Source organism: Scyliorhinus canicula, chromosome 7 (assembly GCF_902713615.1).
Source record: "Scyliorhinus canicula chromosome 7, sScyCan1.1, whole genome shotgun sequence".
NCBI classification, from domain to species: Eukaryota; Metazoa; Chordata; class Chondrichthyes; order Carcharhiniformes; family Scyliorhinidae; genus Scyliorhinus; species Scyliorhinus canicula.
The window spans coordinates 88994662-89009025 of record NC_052152.1 but is presented as its reverse complement, the minus strand read 5'-3'; the positions used below and the strand labels follow the sequence as shown (position 1 = coordinate 89009025).

Sequence of the window (14364 nt, the reverse complement as noted above, 5' to 3'; positions counted from 1 at the left end):
TGACTGCTGCACTTCTTCTCTCCACTGTATTTTTGGTCCTACCAGGATCTTAGGATCACATTACTTACGAAAAATCTTAAAATAATGAAAGATCAAAGTGAATTGCTGCCAGCTGCAGGAGGAAGACTTTTTAAAGTCACGGAAACCTCTTAACAGGCAATCAGCAAAATTTCAACTAAGATCTCATTATTCACTCATTAACTTTTATAATAAATTTATGAACTACATTTATTTATGAAGCTATTCATTACATTTCATCTTCATGTTACTGCTTTATTTCATTAAATTATTCACTACATTTAAAATCTCCAGATTAACTATATTTTAGAATTCAATGAGTTTCTCATTGCAATTAATAATAATATTTCTGTTTCAAATTATGAATATAAAGATCCAGATCTGTTATTATAAACCTACACATTTTATTCATGAGCAACAGAAGATTATTTTATTCTAATAATATTCCAAGTTATAATGTGATTAACTGTGCGAGGGTGTAACAAATTATGAAAATGTATTTTTTAAGTAATTTCAAAGGACGAATGCAATTTCCAAACTTTCTGTATTTCATGGTGCAAGAATGTAATTTTTTATTTATTCATAGAAACTAAGAATCAAGAATTTAAGTGTAGAAATACAAACAATGGGTTGAACTAACAGTTATTGACCAATGCAGAGAGTGTTGGAGTACTTATGCCAATCGAAATTTGCTCAAAGTTCACAGGGGCATAAATTTGATTTGCGTAGTAATGCAATATAAGTGATAGTGAATCTGCAGCCCATTTTGCACTCCCCAATCGTAAAGAAAATCGAATTGACTGTAAGATGTGCGATTCATGATCACCCTTTTTTGCAATGCCACCCTAAGCAATGTTATACCACACTGACCACAGTGAGTTTACCTGCTGAATTGTGGGGGGTCGACAGACCAGGAAAATGCCTTGGTTCAATCACAATCTGTGCTGAGCTCTTTTCTTGACTGTTATCCAATGGTACTTAGGTGGACATTGAGTGACAAAAAGATCTGAATTATACATGATGTCTCCATTCACCCCTCCGCCACGTCAAATATGCTACTGGCACCCATTGTTATAATTGACATATGAATAAAGGCTAGTTAGCAGAGAGTGATCATCATTCATCAAACTAAACTTCAGTAACGTGTCAATGCCTCAGGAGAGAAGTGGAAAATGGCAAGTGAAAAATATTTTAAATGTCTATGGGTAAAAATATTTTTATTCCTTCAGTCATGTATTTAGTATGCTGTGCTTAGTTTTGTTTCTTTTTTTAAAGTTGTCTAACCCATGACCATTGGGTCTTGTGTAATACAAGTATAATTATGTGTTTGTCGTATTCTATGTATGAAAGCATAGAATTATTTTGAGAGTTATAAAAGTCTATATGGATGTGGCCAACTATGTCGGCGGCCTGGTACTAGACTGAGACCATTTCCTACATACAACAGTGACTACACTGTAAAATTAGTTCAGTGGCTGCAAAGTGCTTAAGGGATGTTCTGAGGTTGTGGAAGGCAGCGTATAAATGAAAATATACATTTTCCTAATTTCATCTGCACTAATGTTTGAAATATGTTACATTCACACCAGGACACTGAAGAGGCAGATGACCCAAAATGCCAAAATTAACCTGAAATATTTTAAAATCTTACTGAGATAAGCTGATTTCACCAAAAAGATACCGAATCAGAGAGGGCAAGGAAACTCTTCAGTTCCTTATTGCATTCTGAATAGTAGCCCACAAGTCGCTATTTCAAGCTCTTCCCGAGATGACTTTATTCTTCCATAGTTTGCCTTCATCAACCATAAATGTCATTTCAAATTAGTTAGTAAACTCAAACATTCAGTTTTTGGGTGGTGGCAGGTAAATAACTCTGAAAATTGCAGCTGCATTTCATCTGATTTTGTGTCACGGATTGTACGTGAGATGTTCACCAGAGTTCATGGCCTTTTGCCAATTAAATGGTGAGGTGCAAAGGTTAAGCACAAATGAAAAAGGCCACTCCATCCTCACTGGTTTCCAGAAAATTACATTCCCTCCCACATCACAGCACCCAAGTGCCTCTTCAATGTATTGGCCTCTCATTTATACAAAAATAACTCTTAAGGCTTATGCTTTATAAACATCAATGAATAATAAACAAAATACCTTGAAACATAGGCTGCCAGCACAATTCAACTACAGTGGGCTGCAAAACAGATACTGGTACACAACCCACCACCTCCAGGTTTCACAAATATTTTTTCACTTACCTTTTATTGAACCACTGTCTCTTAAACTGGTACAATTGGGTTGAACATGTACTGCCCACTGTGGTGAATGAGATTCACACGGTATTATAAGTTACCAATGTCACTCTGTTCCCATTGTATATATGTACCAATATTGTAAGTGCAGTTGCACTACCTGACCACCAGGGGGAGTAGCTCTGGGAGTACTCGAGAGTTTGTACTGGGCTCCCCCCTTGGCTCCGCCCAGAACTCCTCCCCCTGGAGCTGCTGTATAAAGATCCGTGCCACAGAGCCAGCCGGCAGTTCATCAAAAGTTCAACGGCGAACAGGCTGGCTCTGTTGTAAGTATATTAGAACCGCTGTTCTAATCCTACAAGCATGTGTCCGTAGAATTGATGGTTCCATCACCCACAATCTGCCTAGTTGTCCATCAAAGTTGCATCAGGATCCTATGTACTTATTGGAGTTGCATAAATCTGATGGTCCATCTGATCCAAGCCAGCACTAGTACCACACTGGCAAGGCCCCAATAAATAGTGAGGTGGAGCGGAACAGGGATATGTTGCCTCTGCAATTCTAGCTCAACTCATGCCCAGTGAGCTTTGTGCACGAGCAGTGGGAAAGAGGTCACATCAAGAGTGAGGCCACAGAGTGAGCTTTAAGCTTTAAACTTGGGAATTTAAAGCAGAGTGGGGATTCAGTGCATTCTGGAAAGAGGTGCTCCTTGTTTTTTCCCTTGCTTTGTAACTTTTAAATCTTCAGAGAGAGGTCTTGCCCTGCTGAAGCTGAGGCTACAAGGGAGAGAGCTGATTGGTAACTAGTGGACAAGGTCATTAAGTCTTTACAACTTTCATCAATTATTGTTTGAAAATAAGATTTGTGGTTTACAATCTGTAATGGCTCTAATTGATAGTAACGAGGACAAGCAAAGAAGGGCCATAGAAAATTGGATTTAATCTAATATCATGCATCTTTGAAAGCTTTAAAGGGTAAGTCATGGCAGGAGAACCCAAAGTCTTGGTTTGTTTCTCTAGCTGCATGTGGGAGGCTGGGAACATTTCCGGTGCCTGGGGCCAGCATGTGTGCAGGAAGTGTCTCTAGCTACAGCTCCTGAAAGCCTGAGTTTCAGATCTGGAGCAGTGGCTGGGGACACTGTGGAGCATCCATGAGGTAGAGTGTTTCGTGGATAGCATATATAGAGAGGTGGTCACACTGCAGCCTCAGAATCCACATGCAGGAAGCGAATGGGTGACCACCAGGCAGAGCAAGAGAGTTAGGCAGGCAATTAAGGAATCTCCTGTGGCCGTTGCCCTGTAAAACAGATACACTGTTTTGGATAATGTTGAGAGGAATGGCCTCTCAGGGGAAAGCTGCAACAGCCAAATTCATTGCACCACGGTTGGTGCTGTTGCACAGGGCAGGAATAAAAATTGTGGGAATGCAACAGTTATAGGGGATTCGATTGTAAGGGGAATAGATAGGCGATTCTGTGGCCGCAAACAAGACTCCATGATGGTATGTTGCCTCCCCGGTGCTAGGGTCAAGGATGTCTCCGAGTGGTTACAGGAGATTCTGGAGGGGGAGTGTGAACAGCCAGTGGTCGTGGTGCACATCTGTACCAACAACATAGGTAAAAATAGGGATGAGGTCCTGATAGAAGAATATAGGGAGTTAGGAAGAAAGTTGAGAAGTCGGGTCTCAAGGTAGTGACGTCAGAATTTCTACCAGTGTTACTAGCTAGTTAGAGAAATAGAGGATATATCAGAAAAATACGTGGCTGAAGAGATAGTGTCAGAGGGAGGGTTTCAGATTCCTGGGGCATTGGGGCCGGTTCTGGGGGAGGTGTACAAACTGGATGGGTTACACCTGGGCAGGACCTGGACTGATGTCCTAGGGTGGGTATTTGCCAGAGCGGTTGAAGAGGGTTCAAACTAATATGGCAGGGGATGGGAACCCATGTAAGGATTCAGAGCAGGTGGAATCAAGAACAAGAGAAAAAGACAGAAAGGAGAATAAGAAAAGTGATAGGCAGAGAAATCAAGGGCATGTGTCAGATAATAACACTAAAAATAGTAGGGAAGGGACAGGGTTAATTAAAAGGACTAGCTTTAAGGCTTTGTACCTGAATGCATGGAGCATTCAAAACAAAATGGATGAATTAGTTGCACAGATAGTTGTAACAGGATATGTTATAGTTGGGATTACGGAGGCTCCAAGGTGACCAAGGACTGGAACTAAACATTGAGGGCTATTCAGTTTTTAGGAAGGACAAAGACAAAGGGAAAGGTGGTGGAGTTGAATTATTGATTAAAGAAGATATTGATACAATATTGAGGAAAGATATTAGTGCAGAGGATATGGAATCTGTCTGTGTGGAGTTAAGAAACATCAAGGGGTAAAAAACATTTGTAGCGTTGGTATACAGACCACCAAACCGCAGTGGCAATGTTGGGAATAACATTAGACAGGAAATCAGGGATGCATGTGATAAAGGAACATCTGGGCAGCATGGTGGCTCAGTGGGTTAACCCTGTTGCCTCACGGCGCTGAGGTCCCAGGTTCGATCCCGGCTCTGGGTCACTGTCCGTGTGGAGTTTGCACATTCTCCCCGTGTTTGCGTGGGTTTCGCCCCCACAACCCAAAGATGCGCAGGGTAGGTGAATTGGCCATGCTAAATTGCCCCTTAATTGGAAAAAATGAATTGAGTACACTAAATTTAAAAAAATAAAAATTTAAAAAAATAAAAATAAAGGAACATCTGTGATTATGGGTGACTTTAATCTGCACATAGATTGGGTTACTCAAATTAGTCACAGTACAATAGAGGAGGAATTTCTGGAGTGTAAAGGGGATGGTTTTCTGGACCAGTATGTTGAGGAACCAACAAGGGAACAGGCCATCTTCGACTGGGTGTTGTTCAATGCAAAAGGATTAATTGGCAGTCTAATTGTGAGAGAACCCTTGGGGATGAGTGATCATAATTTTGTAGAATTCTTTATCAAGGTGAATAGTGAGGTAGTTGATTCTGAGACCAAGGTCCTGAACCTCAATAAAGGTAACTAGAATGTCATGAGGCATAAGCTGGCAATGAAAGGAATGGCATGGAAAGGAAGAACAGCGAACAGGCAATGACAAATCTTCAAGGAACAAATAGGTGAACTCCAAAAGTTGTTTATTCCTATTTGGTGCAAGAATAGAAAGGGAACTGTGGCCAAACCATGGCTTACAAGGGAAATTAGAGATAGTATTAGATTCAAAGAAGAAGCAGACACATTATCAAGAAAAAGCAAGACACCCGAGGATTGGGAACAGTTTAAAATTCAACAGAGGCAGACCTAGGGATTAATTAAGAAAGGGAAAATACAATTTGAAAGTAAACTAGCAGGGAACATAAAAACTGACAGTAAAAGTTTCTATAGGTATGTGAAGAGAAAAAGATTAATAAAAACTAATGTAGGCCCCTTACAGTCTGAAACGTGGGAATGCATAACGGAACAAAGAAATGACTAAGGAACTAAATTTGTACTTTGCTTCTGTCTTCATAAAGAAATACATTAATAATGTACTGGAAGTTCTGACAAGCACAAGTTTTAGTGAGGAGCTGAAGCAAATTACTATTAGTAAAGAAATGGTTTTGGGGAAATTAATGAGATTGAAGGCAGACAAATCTCTGGGGCCTTATAATCTTTATCGCAGAGTACTTAAGGAAATGGCCCTAGGAATAGCAGATCCACTGGTGGTCATTTTACAAAATTGTTTGGACTCTGGAATGGTTCCTACAGATTGGAGGGTAGCGAATGTAACCCTGCTATTCAAAAAGGGAGTTAGAGAGAAAACAGGGAACTATAGACCAGTAACACTAACGTCGGTAGTAGGGAAGTTGCTGGAGTCCATTATCAAGCATTTCATACCACAGCATTGGAAAGCAGTGGTGTAATCAGACAAAGTCAGCAGGGATTTACAAAAGGAAAATCTACTTGAATTCTTTGAAGATGTAATTAGTAGAATTGACCAGAGAGAATCAGTGGATGTTGTTTATTTAGACTTTCAGAAGGCTTTTGACAAGGTCTCACATAGCAGATTACAATGTAAAGTTAAAGCGCATGGGATTACAAGTAGTAACTTTAGATGGATAGAAAGCTGGTTAGCAGACGGGAAGCAAAAAGTTGGAATAAATGGGTCTTTTTCTCATTGGCAGGCAGTGACTAGTTGGGTACCGCAGGGATCTGTGTGAGGACCCCAACTGTTCACATGATATATTAATGATTTAAAATGTATGATCTTCAACTTTGCAGATGATACAAAATTGGGTGGGAGGGTGAGCTGTGAAGAGGATGCAGAGATGCTTCAGGAGTATTTGGACAGGCTGAGTGAGTGGACACATGCTTGGCAGATGCAGTATAATGTGGATAAACGTGAGGTTATCTGCTTCTGTAGCAAAAATAGGAAGGCAGATTATTATTTGAATGAGTGTAAATTGAGAAAGGTGGATACTCAGCGAGACCTTGGTGTCCTCTTGCGTCAGTCACTGAAAGTAAACCTGCAGGCAGCATGGTGGCGCAATCACAGCGCCGAGGTCCCAGGTTCGATCCCGGCTCTGGGTCACTGTCCGTGTGGAGTTTGCTCATTCTCCCCATGTTTGTGTGGGTTTCGCCCCCACAACCCAAAGATGTGCAGACTTGGTGGATTGCCCACGCTAAATTGCCCCTTCATTGGAAAAAATGAATTGGGTACTCTAAATTTATAAAAAGAAAACAAATAAAAAAGAAAGTAAACTTGCAGGTACAACAGGTAGTAAAGAAGGCAAATGGTATGTTGGCTTTTATAGCGAGAGGATTTGAGTATAGGAATACAGATGTTTAACTGCAATTGTATAGGGCAATTGTGAGGCCGCACCTGGAGTATTGTGTGCAGTTTTGGTGTCCTTATCTGATGAAGAATGTTCTTGCCATGGAGGGAATTCAGCAAAGGTTTACCAGGCTGATTCCTGGGATGGCGGGACTGTCATATGAGGAGAGACTAAATCAGTTAGGATTATATTAATTGGGATTTAGAAGAGTGGGGATCTCATAGAAACTTACAAAATTCTAACAGGATTAGACAGGGTAGATTCAGAAAGAATGTTCCCGATGGTGAGGGAGTCCAGAACTAGGGGTCATAATTTGAGGATAAGGGGTAAACCTTTAAGGACTGAGGTGGGGAAAAATTTCTTCACCCAGTGAGTGGTGAATCTGTGGAATCTGCTACCACAGAAAGTAGTTGAGGCCAAAACATTGTGTAATTTCAAGAAGGAATTTGATATAGCTCTTGGGGCTAAAGGGACCAAGGGATATGGGGGAAGGCGGGATCAGGGTATTGAACTTGATGATCAGCCATGATCATAATGAATGGTGGAGCAGGTTCGAAGGGCTGAATGGCCTCCTCCTGCTTCTATTTTCTGTTTCTATATTTTATGTTTCTGCATGATAGGCCGAGTTAAAATCAGCCCTTTGATCGATAACACAGTTCGTAAAACTCATTGTTCTCTGATACTAATGACCTGTGGTGTTGGATGTTTTTTTACTGTCACTAGAACAGTTCATGCCCTTTAAATAACTGTTACAGCCGTGATATGAAATTATCCCAACAATCACATTGGTGATGATATGTTCAGCCTGAAGGGCCAGGATGCCTTGTAATATGAGCTATGTCCACACTCACCACATTGAACAACAAACAAGTGGAAATGTAAGTAGGCGTTTGGCTTTGGGTGCAGTGTTTATTGCTGTGCCGTTACTCAGTAGATTTGCTTCAGAGGAACAAGCTGTGGATGAGGAATTAGTTCATAACTGACAACTATTTCTAACAGTCGATTTTATAACTACCTAAGAAGACACCATTAATGAAAACATTCACTATTTAATACTCACACATTCTAATAAAACATGATTTACCAAAAGGTAAAATTTTCAATTTAACAAGACTTCTGGTTTAATAAATTGTAATTACTTTATAATATTATATTTTATCATTACATTCTTAAGAAAACAGCACGAGTGTCAGGCAAAAATTGATATTACAATACTGGAGGTAATAGCAAAGAGAGTTTTGTACAAATTGTTGGTTTATTCTATCAAAGCCGGTAAATCTGTATAAAATGTTGGGCCATGGGAGTTGCCCATTGCCATTCTGCAGAAGCAGAGATGGCTCAAAGTGAAAGTCAATTGTAATAAACATTTCTGAAACCCAGCCCAGATCCCTTTTACTCAACCTTGGGGACAAATTTAAGGTCACTCTTGGCATCCTGAAGTTGCTTGAGGTTGACTGCCGGTCCTGGTAACTTCACTGCTCCAGGCAGTTCTTTCTTTTCCTCGGATTTACTGCACGCCCCCTGTATCAGATGAAACCATTACCAAACTTCAGAAAAGAATACAGTATCACCTTATCTCACGCCCTCATTCTTCCTGGTTTAAATGTCAATCTATAAACAATGCTTACACTCCTACTTTAGTGCATTGACAGTACTCTCATCACTGAAGGTTGTGAATTCAAGTCTTTGCATCCTGGAATAGTGTGAGTTTTGGCACAGTGGCAGCACTCCCACCTCTGAGTCACAGCAGATGCCACAGAGATACAAAATATGTGCACAACATCTAAGCTGACATTCCAGAGCAAAACTGAATAAGTCCTGAACTGCCAGAGGTGCATTTTTCAGATGAGGTGAGTTCCTCAAAGAAGAAATGGGGTGTATTATCCAGTGGGCAATATTCATTCCTCAACCAACATCACTAAAGCTGGTTCAGCCATTCGCCACCAGATCTGGCTGAACTGCATAAAGTATTATCAGGTCATACTCTCACCTGCCAAAACTTCACATTATTCCAGGAGCATCCTGGAATGTAAAGATAAGCCTTGATTTCTTTGCCACACTGCCAACCTTTTTGTTAAACCTCTCTCTGCTGTTCCCTCCATCCTCACCTTGACCAACAAGAATTATAAGTTCATGGATTTGTTGGCCCCTAAAATTGAGGACAACCAATCAGCTGTCTCTTCCATCTCCCATCCCTTCTCACAGGGCCAAACCTCGCTAAGGCCCCTCCCTGCTCTATCCCTGAACTTTCTCTAGCATCACTTTTCATGACCTCTCCGAGCCCATCTTGTTCATGAGACCCACCTTCTCACCCTTTGGCCTATTCTCACTAAACTGATGACCATCCAACTTCTCGATCTGCTCCTGCTCTTCCTGTCGTTCAGCTGGATGGAACTGCAATTAGCTGCTTCCAATCTTATCTGTCTAATCATAGCCATATAACCACCTACAATGGCTTCTCTTCCCAATCCCACACAGTTGCTTCTCATGTTCCCCAAGAATCACTCCTTAGCCATCTCTTATTTCACATCCATGCACTGCCCCTTGGCAGCAACATTCAAAAGCAAAACGTCAAGCATGTACATGATAACATCCAGCTCTAGCTCACCACCAACTCTTTTGACCCCTCCACTGTCTCCAAATTATCAAATTGCTTATCAAACATCCAGAATTGGATGACCGCCAATTTCCTCGAAGTGTTTTTTTTCTTTGCCACAAACTCTATTCTACCGTCAACAACTCCATTCTCTCTATGCCAAGTGTCTGAGGCTCAAGCAGACTGTTCACAACCTTGGTGTCATATTTGACTTCAAGGTAAGCTTCTAACTACATATCCACACCATCACTGACTACTTATTTCCATTTTTGTAAAACCACCCAACTCCGCCCCACCTCAGCTTGTCTGCTATTGAAACCCTCATTCATGCATTTGTTATCTCTACTGTTTGATTATCCCAATGCACTCCTGGCTGACTTCCCATATTCTGTTCTTCATAAACATGAAGTCATCCAATACGTTGTTGTCCATGGCCTAATTAGCTTATTCCTCATCGGTGTTTGCTGACTAAAACACACAAGTCATTAGCTCCCAGTTAAACAATGTCTCAATATTAAAGAGTCAACCTTGTCTGCAAATCCCATTAATTGCCTGACCCTGCCACAACTCTGTGCCTTCATCTGCCATGGCTCTAAGCTCTGGCATTCCCGCCATTACGTTTTTTGCCTCTCTAGCTCCCTTTCCTCCTTAAACATTCCCCTTAAAATGTACTCACACCGAGCTATTTATCATCTACTATAATATCTCTTCATGTGATGTTAACTTTTGTTTTAATGAGTTCCTGTGAAGCGAATTGGGACATTTGATTACATTAAAGATAATATTTTTTATTAATCTTTCCAATTAAGGAACAATTTTCCATAGCCAATTCACCTACCCTGCACATCTTTGCCTTGTGGGAGTGAGACCACGCAGAAACAGGGAGAATGTGCAAACTCCACATCGACAATGACCCAGGGCTGGGATCGAACCCGGGTCCTCATTAAAGATAAATTCAAACTGTTGTTAAACAGACTATAGACATAGACATAGAACAGTACAGCACAGAACAGGCCCTTCGGCCCTCAATGTTGTGCCGAGCCATGATCACCCTACTCAATCCCACGTATCCACCCTATACCGTAACCCAACAACCCCCCCCCCCCTTAACCTTACTTTTAATTAGGACACTACGGGCAATTTAGCATGGCCAATCCACCTAACCCGCACATCTTTGGACTGTGGGAGGAAACCGGAGCACCCGGAGGAAACCCACGCACACAGGGGGAGGACGTGCAGACTCCACACAGACAGTGACCCAGCCGGGAATCGAACCTGGGACCCTGGAGCTGTGAAGCATTTATGCTAACCACCATGCTACCCTGCTGCCCCAAACTATCTGATTGCTGTTTGTGAAAAATTGCAACAAGCAAATTGCCTGCCTTATTTCCTTTGTTACAATGATGATTATATCTTAAAAGTACCTCACTGGCTGTAAAGCAGTTATTAATAATAATAATCTTTATTGCCACAAGTAGGCTTACATTAGCACTGCAATTAAGTTACTGTGAAAAGCACCGAGTCGCCATATTCTGGCGCCTCTTCGGGTACACAGAGGGAAAATTTAGAATATTCAATTCACCTAACAGCACGGCTTTCAAGACTTGTGGGAGGAAACCGGAGCTCCGAAGGAAACCCACACAGACACGGGGAGAACGTGCAAATTCCGCACAAACAGTGACCCAAGCCGGGAATCAAACCTGGGACCCTGGAGCTGTGCAGCAACAGTGCGACTGTGCCACCCTTCTTGTTTGGACTATCCTGAGGCCTTGGGCATTACTTAATAAATGCATGTCTTTCTTTCCTGTATTGTCACAAGTTCTCTGCAATGAAAGGATGTTTCATTTTGTAAACTGTAGCATTTTCTTTCCCAAACTTCGACAAGGCAGTATTTAGCATAGAGCCAAGGTTTTCCTGACAACAGCTCAGTGGGGTTAGACACAACATTGAAATTGTTGATTAAAAAGAAAACTTTATTCAAACCAGACATGCATGGTTCCAATATCCTTTCATATTAGTGAATAATAGAGGTAAAATCTTCTATTATATTTTATTTCTTGCCATGTTTTGGCATTTGTGGCTAATTCCAAAATGCTACATAGTCAACACCAAATCTTTATCTATTGGTATAGTTCCACAATTAGCAGTTACTTGTCAGCATGGCTCACTCATAGCACCCTTGCCTCTGAGTTGCAACTTTTGGATTTTGATGTAGGCTGACATATCACAGCAGCAATGAGAGAGTACTGCATTGTCAGAAGTTCTACCATTTGGATGAGATGTTAACATGGGGCCCTGTCTCTCCTTTCAATTGGGTGTAAAAGATCTCATAGACCCATTTGAAGAGGTTTGGGGACATTCTCTCCAGTGTTCTAGCTAATAATTATCTGTCAACCAATATCAATAAAAACAGATGATCTGGTAATTGTCACTTTGCTGTTTGTGGTGTCTTGCATATTGGCTGTGATGTTTTCTTCATTACAATAGTACAACCCTTCAAAAAAAGAGTACTTGTTGAGTAATAAAGTCCTGAAGTCATGGAAAAAATTGACAAGATGTCGAAGCTTTATGGTTTGCATTTATCAGGACAGATTCACAAGAACACCAATTGTAAAGTTAGTAACAATTTATATTGCATACAAAGAGAGTACTGAGAAGTTGGCAAGTGGACACTCCCTTTTGTTACTATTATTTATTTTCCCACTCACCTCATTAGGTTCTGAGGTGCACTCTTTTCTTTTATTGGGATGTCCAGCTCCAGGCAGAAAGGCGCCCATGGGGATGTTTATGTTGGCCTGCCATTGGATCAGACAAAACAACTTGTTAACATCCACCAGCAATCATGACAGTCAATGATAACTCCAGATGGGACAGAGGAAGATAGGGTAGTCACGTCATCCCCCCCCCCCCCCCCCCCCCACCCCCCTCTGGATACACATCTAACAATTTACCAACTGCCAAGTTCTAAGGAACTTTTATCTCACCTGAATAGATTTGACATTGGAGCTTCGTTTGGACATTGTGTAGAGGGAAGCTTGATTTCCCGCTAGAAACGAGAAAAGACAATTAAACCCAAACATCCAGAATATGGAAAGCGTACAGTGCAGAGATGGAACAAACTCTATCGCTAGAACATTGTTAATGGCCCCACTCAGGATAATCTTTCAGTGTCCATTTCAATGTTGCCTAGTTACCTCTTGCAGGGACACAGAACATAAACACTTGAGCCTCTGTTCGCTCAGATCTGAGTGAATCTTTAATAAACACCAACATTGCATTCTCAGTACAGTCTGAAAACATTTGAAAATATGTTTCCCCTTAGATAAAGCAACTACACCAAGCCACGAAAACTCAAAACATGCTAGATATTCCTGTTGGTTCCTTTATGTGGAGGATTACATGTTATTTCCAGAAATGGAAATTAATAAATAGGAAGGGAGCAAATTCTCTGGCAGTTCACATCTGGCGAACAGTGGTGTAGCACTAAAATTTCAGCCGCTGAGGTGGGGATTTTGCACTTTGGGTGGTATTTATTGAAATAGAGAAAAGTACAGTGCAAAAGAAAACTGCAGCAGACAACCCCACAGTTAACTGAATAATGTGCAGTATTAACTATTCTTGTGTTACCATCCTGGGACACTGAGGTTGCACTGCCTCACAGAGCGCAGGGACCAGGCTGATTGATGCTGGCAGTATTAACAACAGGAGCATCATCTCCTAAGAATAAGCATTGGAGTCTAGAGTGGATTGCATCTGGGTGAGTCACGGCATCAATGTTTGCAAGTTACGGTAGCCTGACAGCCTCCTCCAGCGGGTCTGTGCTGTTTAAAGGTCAGTTTGGCTGCTTTCTTGGGACAGTCGCGTCACAGTCACAGGACTGGACCTGGCGCTTTCACTATTGCCGAGTCCTTGTCCAACTCCGAGAGGTAATTCAGTCCAACAAAGCCAGAGCTACAAGGGTCACCTTTCTAAAAGCAGCTCCACAATTACAACGGGCCTTTGGATCCGCCTCATGCCACTTTCTCCTTTTTGAGCGATCACTTTCTCCTTGAGCTGTGTGAGGCTCCCCCCCCCCCCCCCCCCCCACACACACACACATCTCAAACAAGCGGGGCTAAGCTGATTGTCCAACTCCTCAGACATACCGCTGGATTCCCGACCCCACCACCAGACAACAGCAGAACGTATGCAAAACTTTGCAGGCAGGACCTTACCTGGAATTGGCGGACGCCCTCTTTTTGACTGCTGCAGGCTATTATTTTCTGTTTATTATCCCAGACACACAGGTGGGATGTTGAATGTTATTTCCCGGTATTGGTGGAGTTGAAGGTTGAAATGTCGGAGGTGTTTTTGGACGGGGCAGAAGTCGATCGAAGGAGATAGTTGGGACTGTGCATCAGTTTAGTTTGGAGACAGCTTGTGAAAGATTCCTGACGTGGCTGACAGTTGTTCCAACTAAAAATAGCGTCTGATAGGCAGAGGGAACTTTTTCCATGTTAGTATTTGCCCTTTTAACTGGAAGGGTCAAATGTGCATAGGTCAAACGCCGCTGAAGTAGGTCACACCAGGGTGGCATCGTATCATCAAACCTCGCCTATTTAAAATGAGTTATTCTTTAAAGAGTTCCTAACATTGGAATCCAATTCACTCCGAGATTGCCCTTTTCCCCC

The 14364-nt window shown here is 41.7% G+C and overlaps 1 protein-coding gene across 2 annotated transcripts; it reads right to left on the bottom strand.

Moving 5' to 3' along the window:
* Positions 1-7987: 7987 nt before the first annotated feature.
* smpx (small muscle protein X-linked) lies at positions 7988-14134 on the bottom strand. Of its 2 annotated transcripts, XM_038802427.1 has the most exons (4): positions 13909-14134; positions 12679-12740; positions 12403-12489; positions 7988-8619 (listed from the first exon to the last, which is right to left on the bottom strand). In XM_038802427.1, exons 2-4 carry the CDS (start codon positions 12712-12714, stop codon positions 8491-8493), a joined length of 252 nt encoding a protein of 83 aa, XP_038658355.1. In that variant the 5' UTR covers positions 12715-12740; positions 13909-14134; the 3' UTR covers positions 7988-8490. The 2 variants fall into 2 exon arrangements, with proteins under 2 accessions (XP_038658355.1, XP_038658354.1); XM_038802426.1 differs by lacking the exon at positions 13909-14134 and having other exon boundaries at positions 12679-12789.
* Positions 14135-14364: the final 230 nt, after the last annotated feature.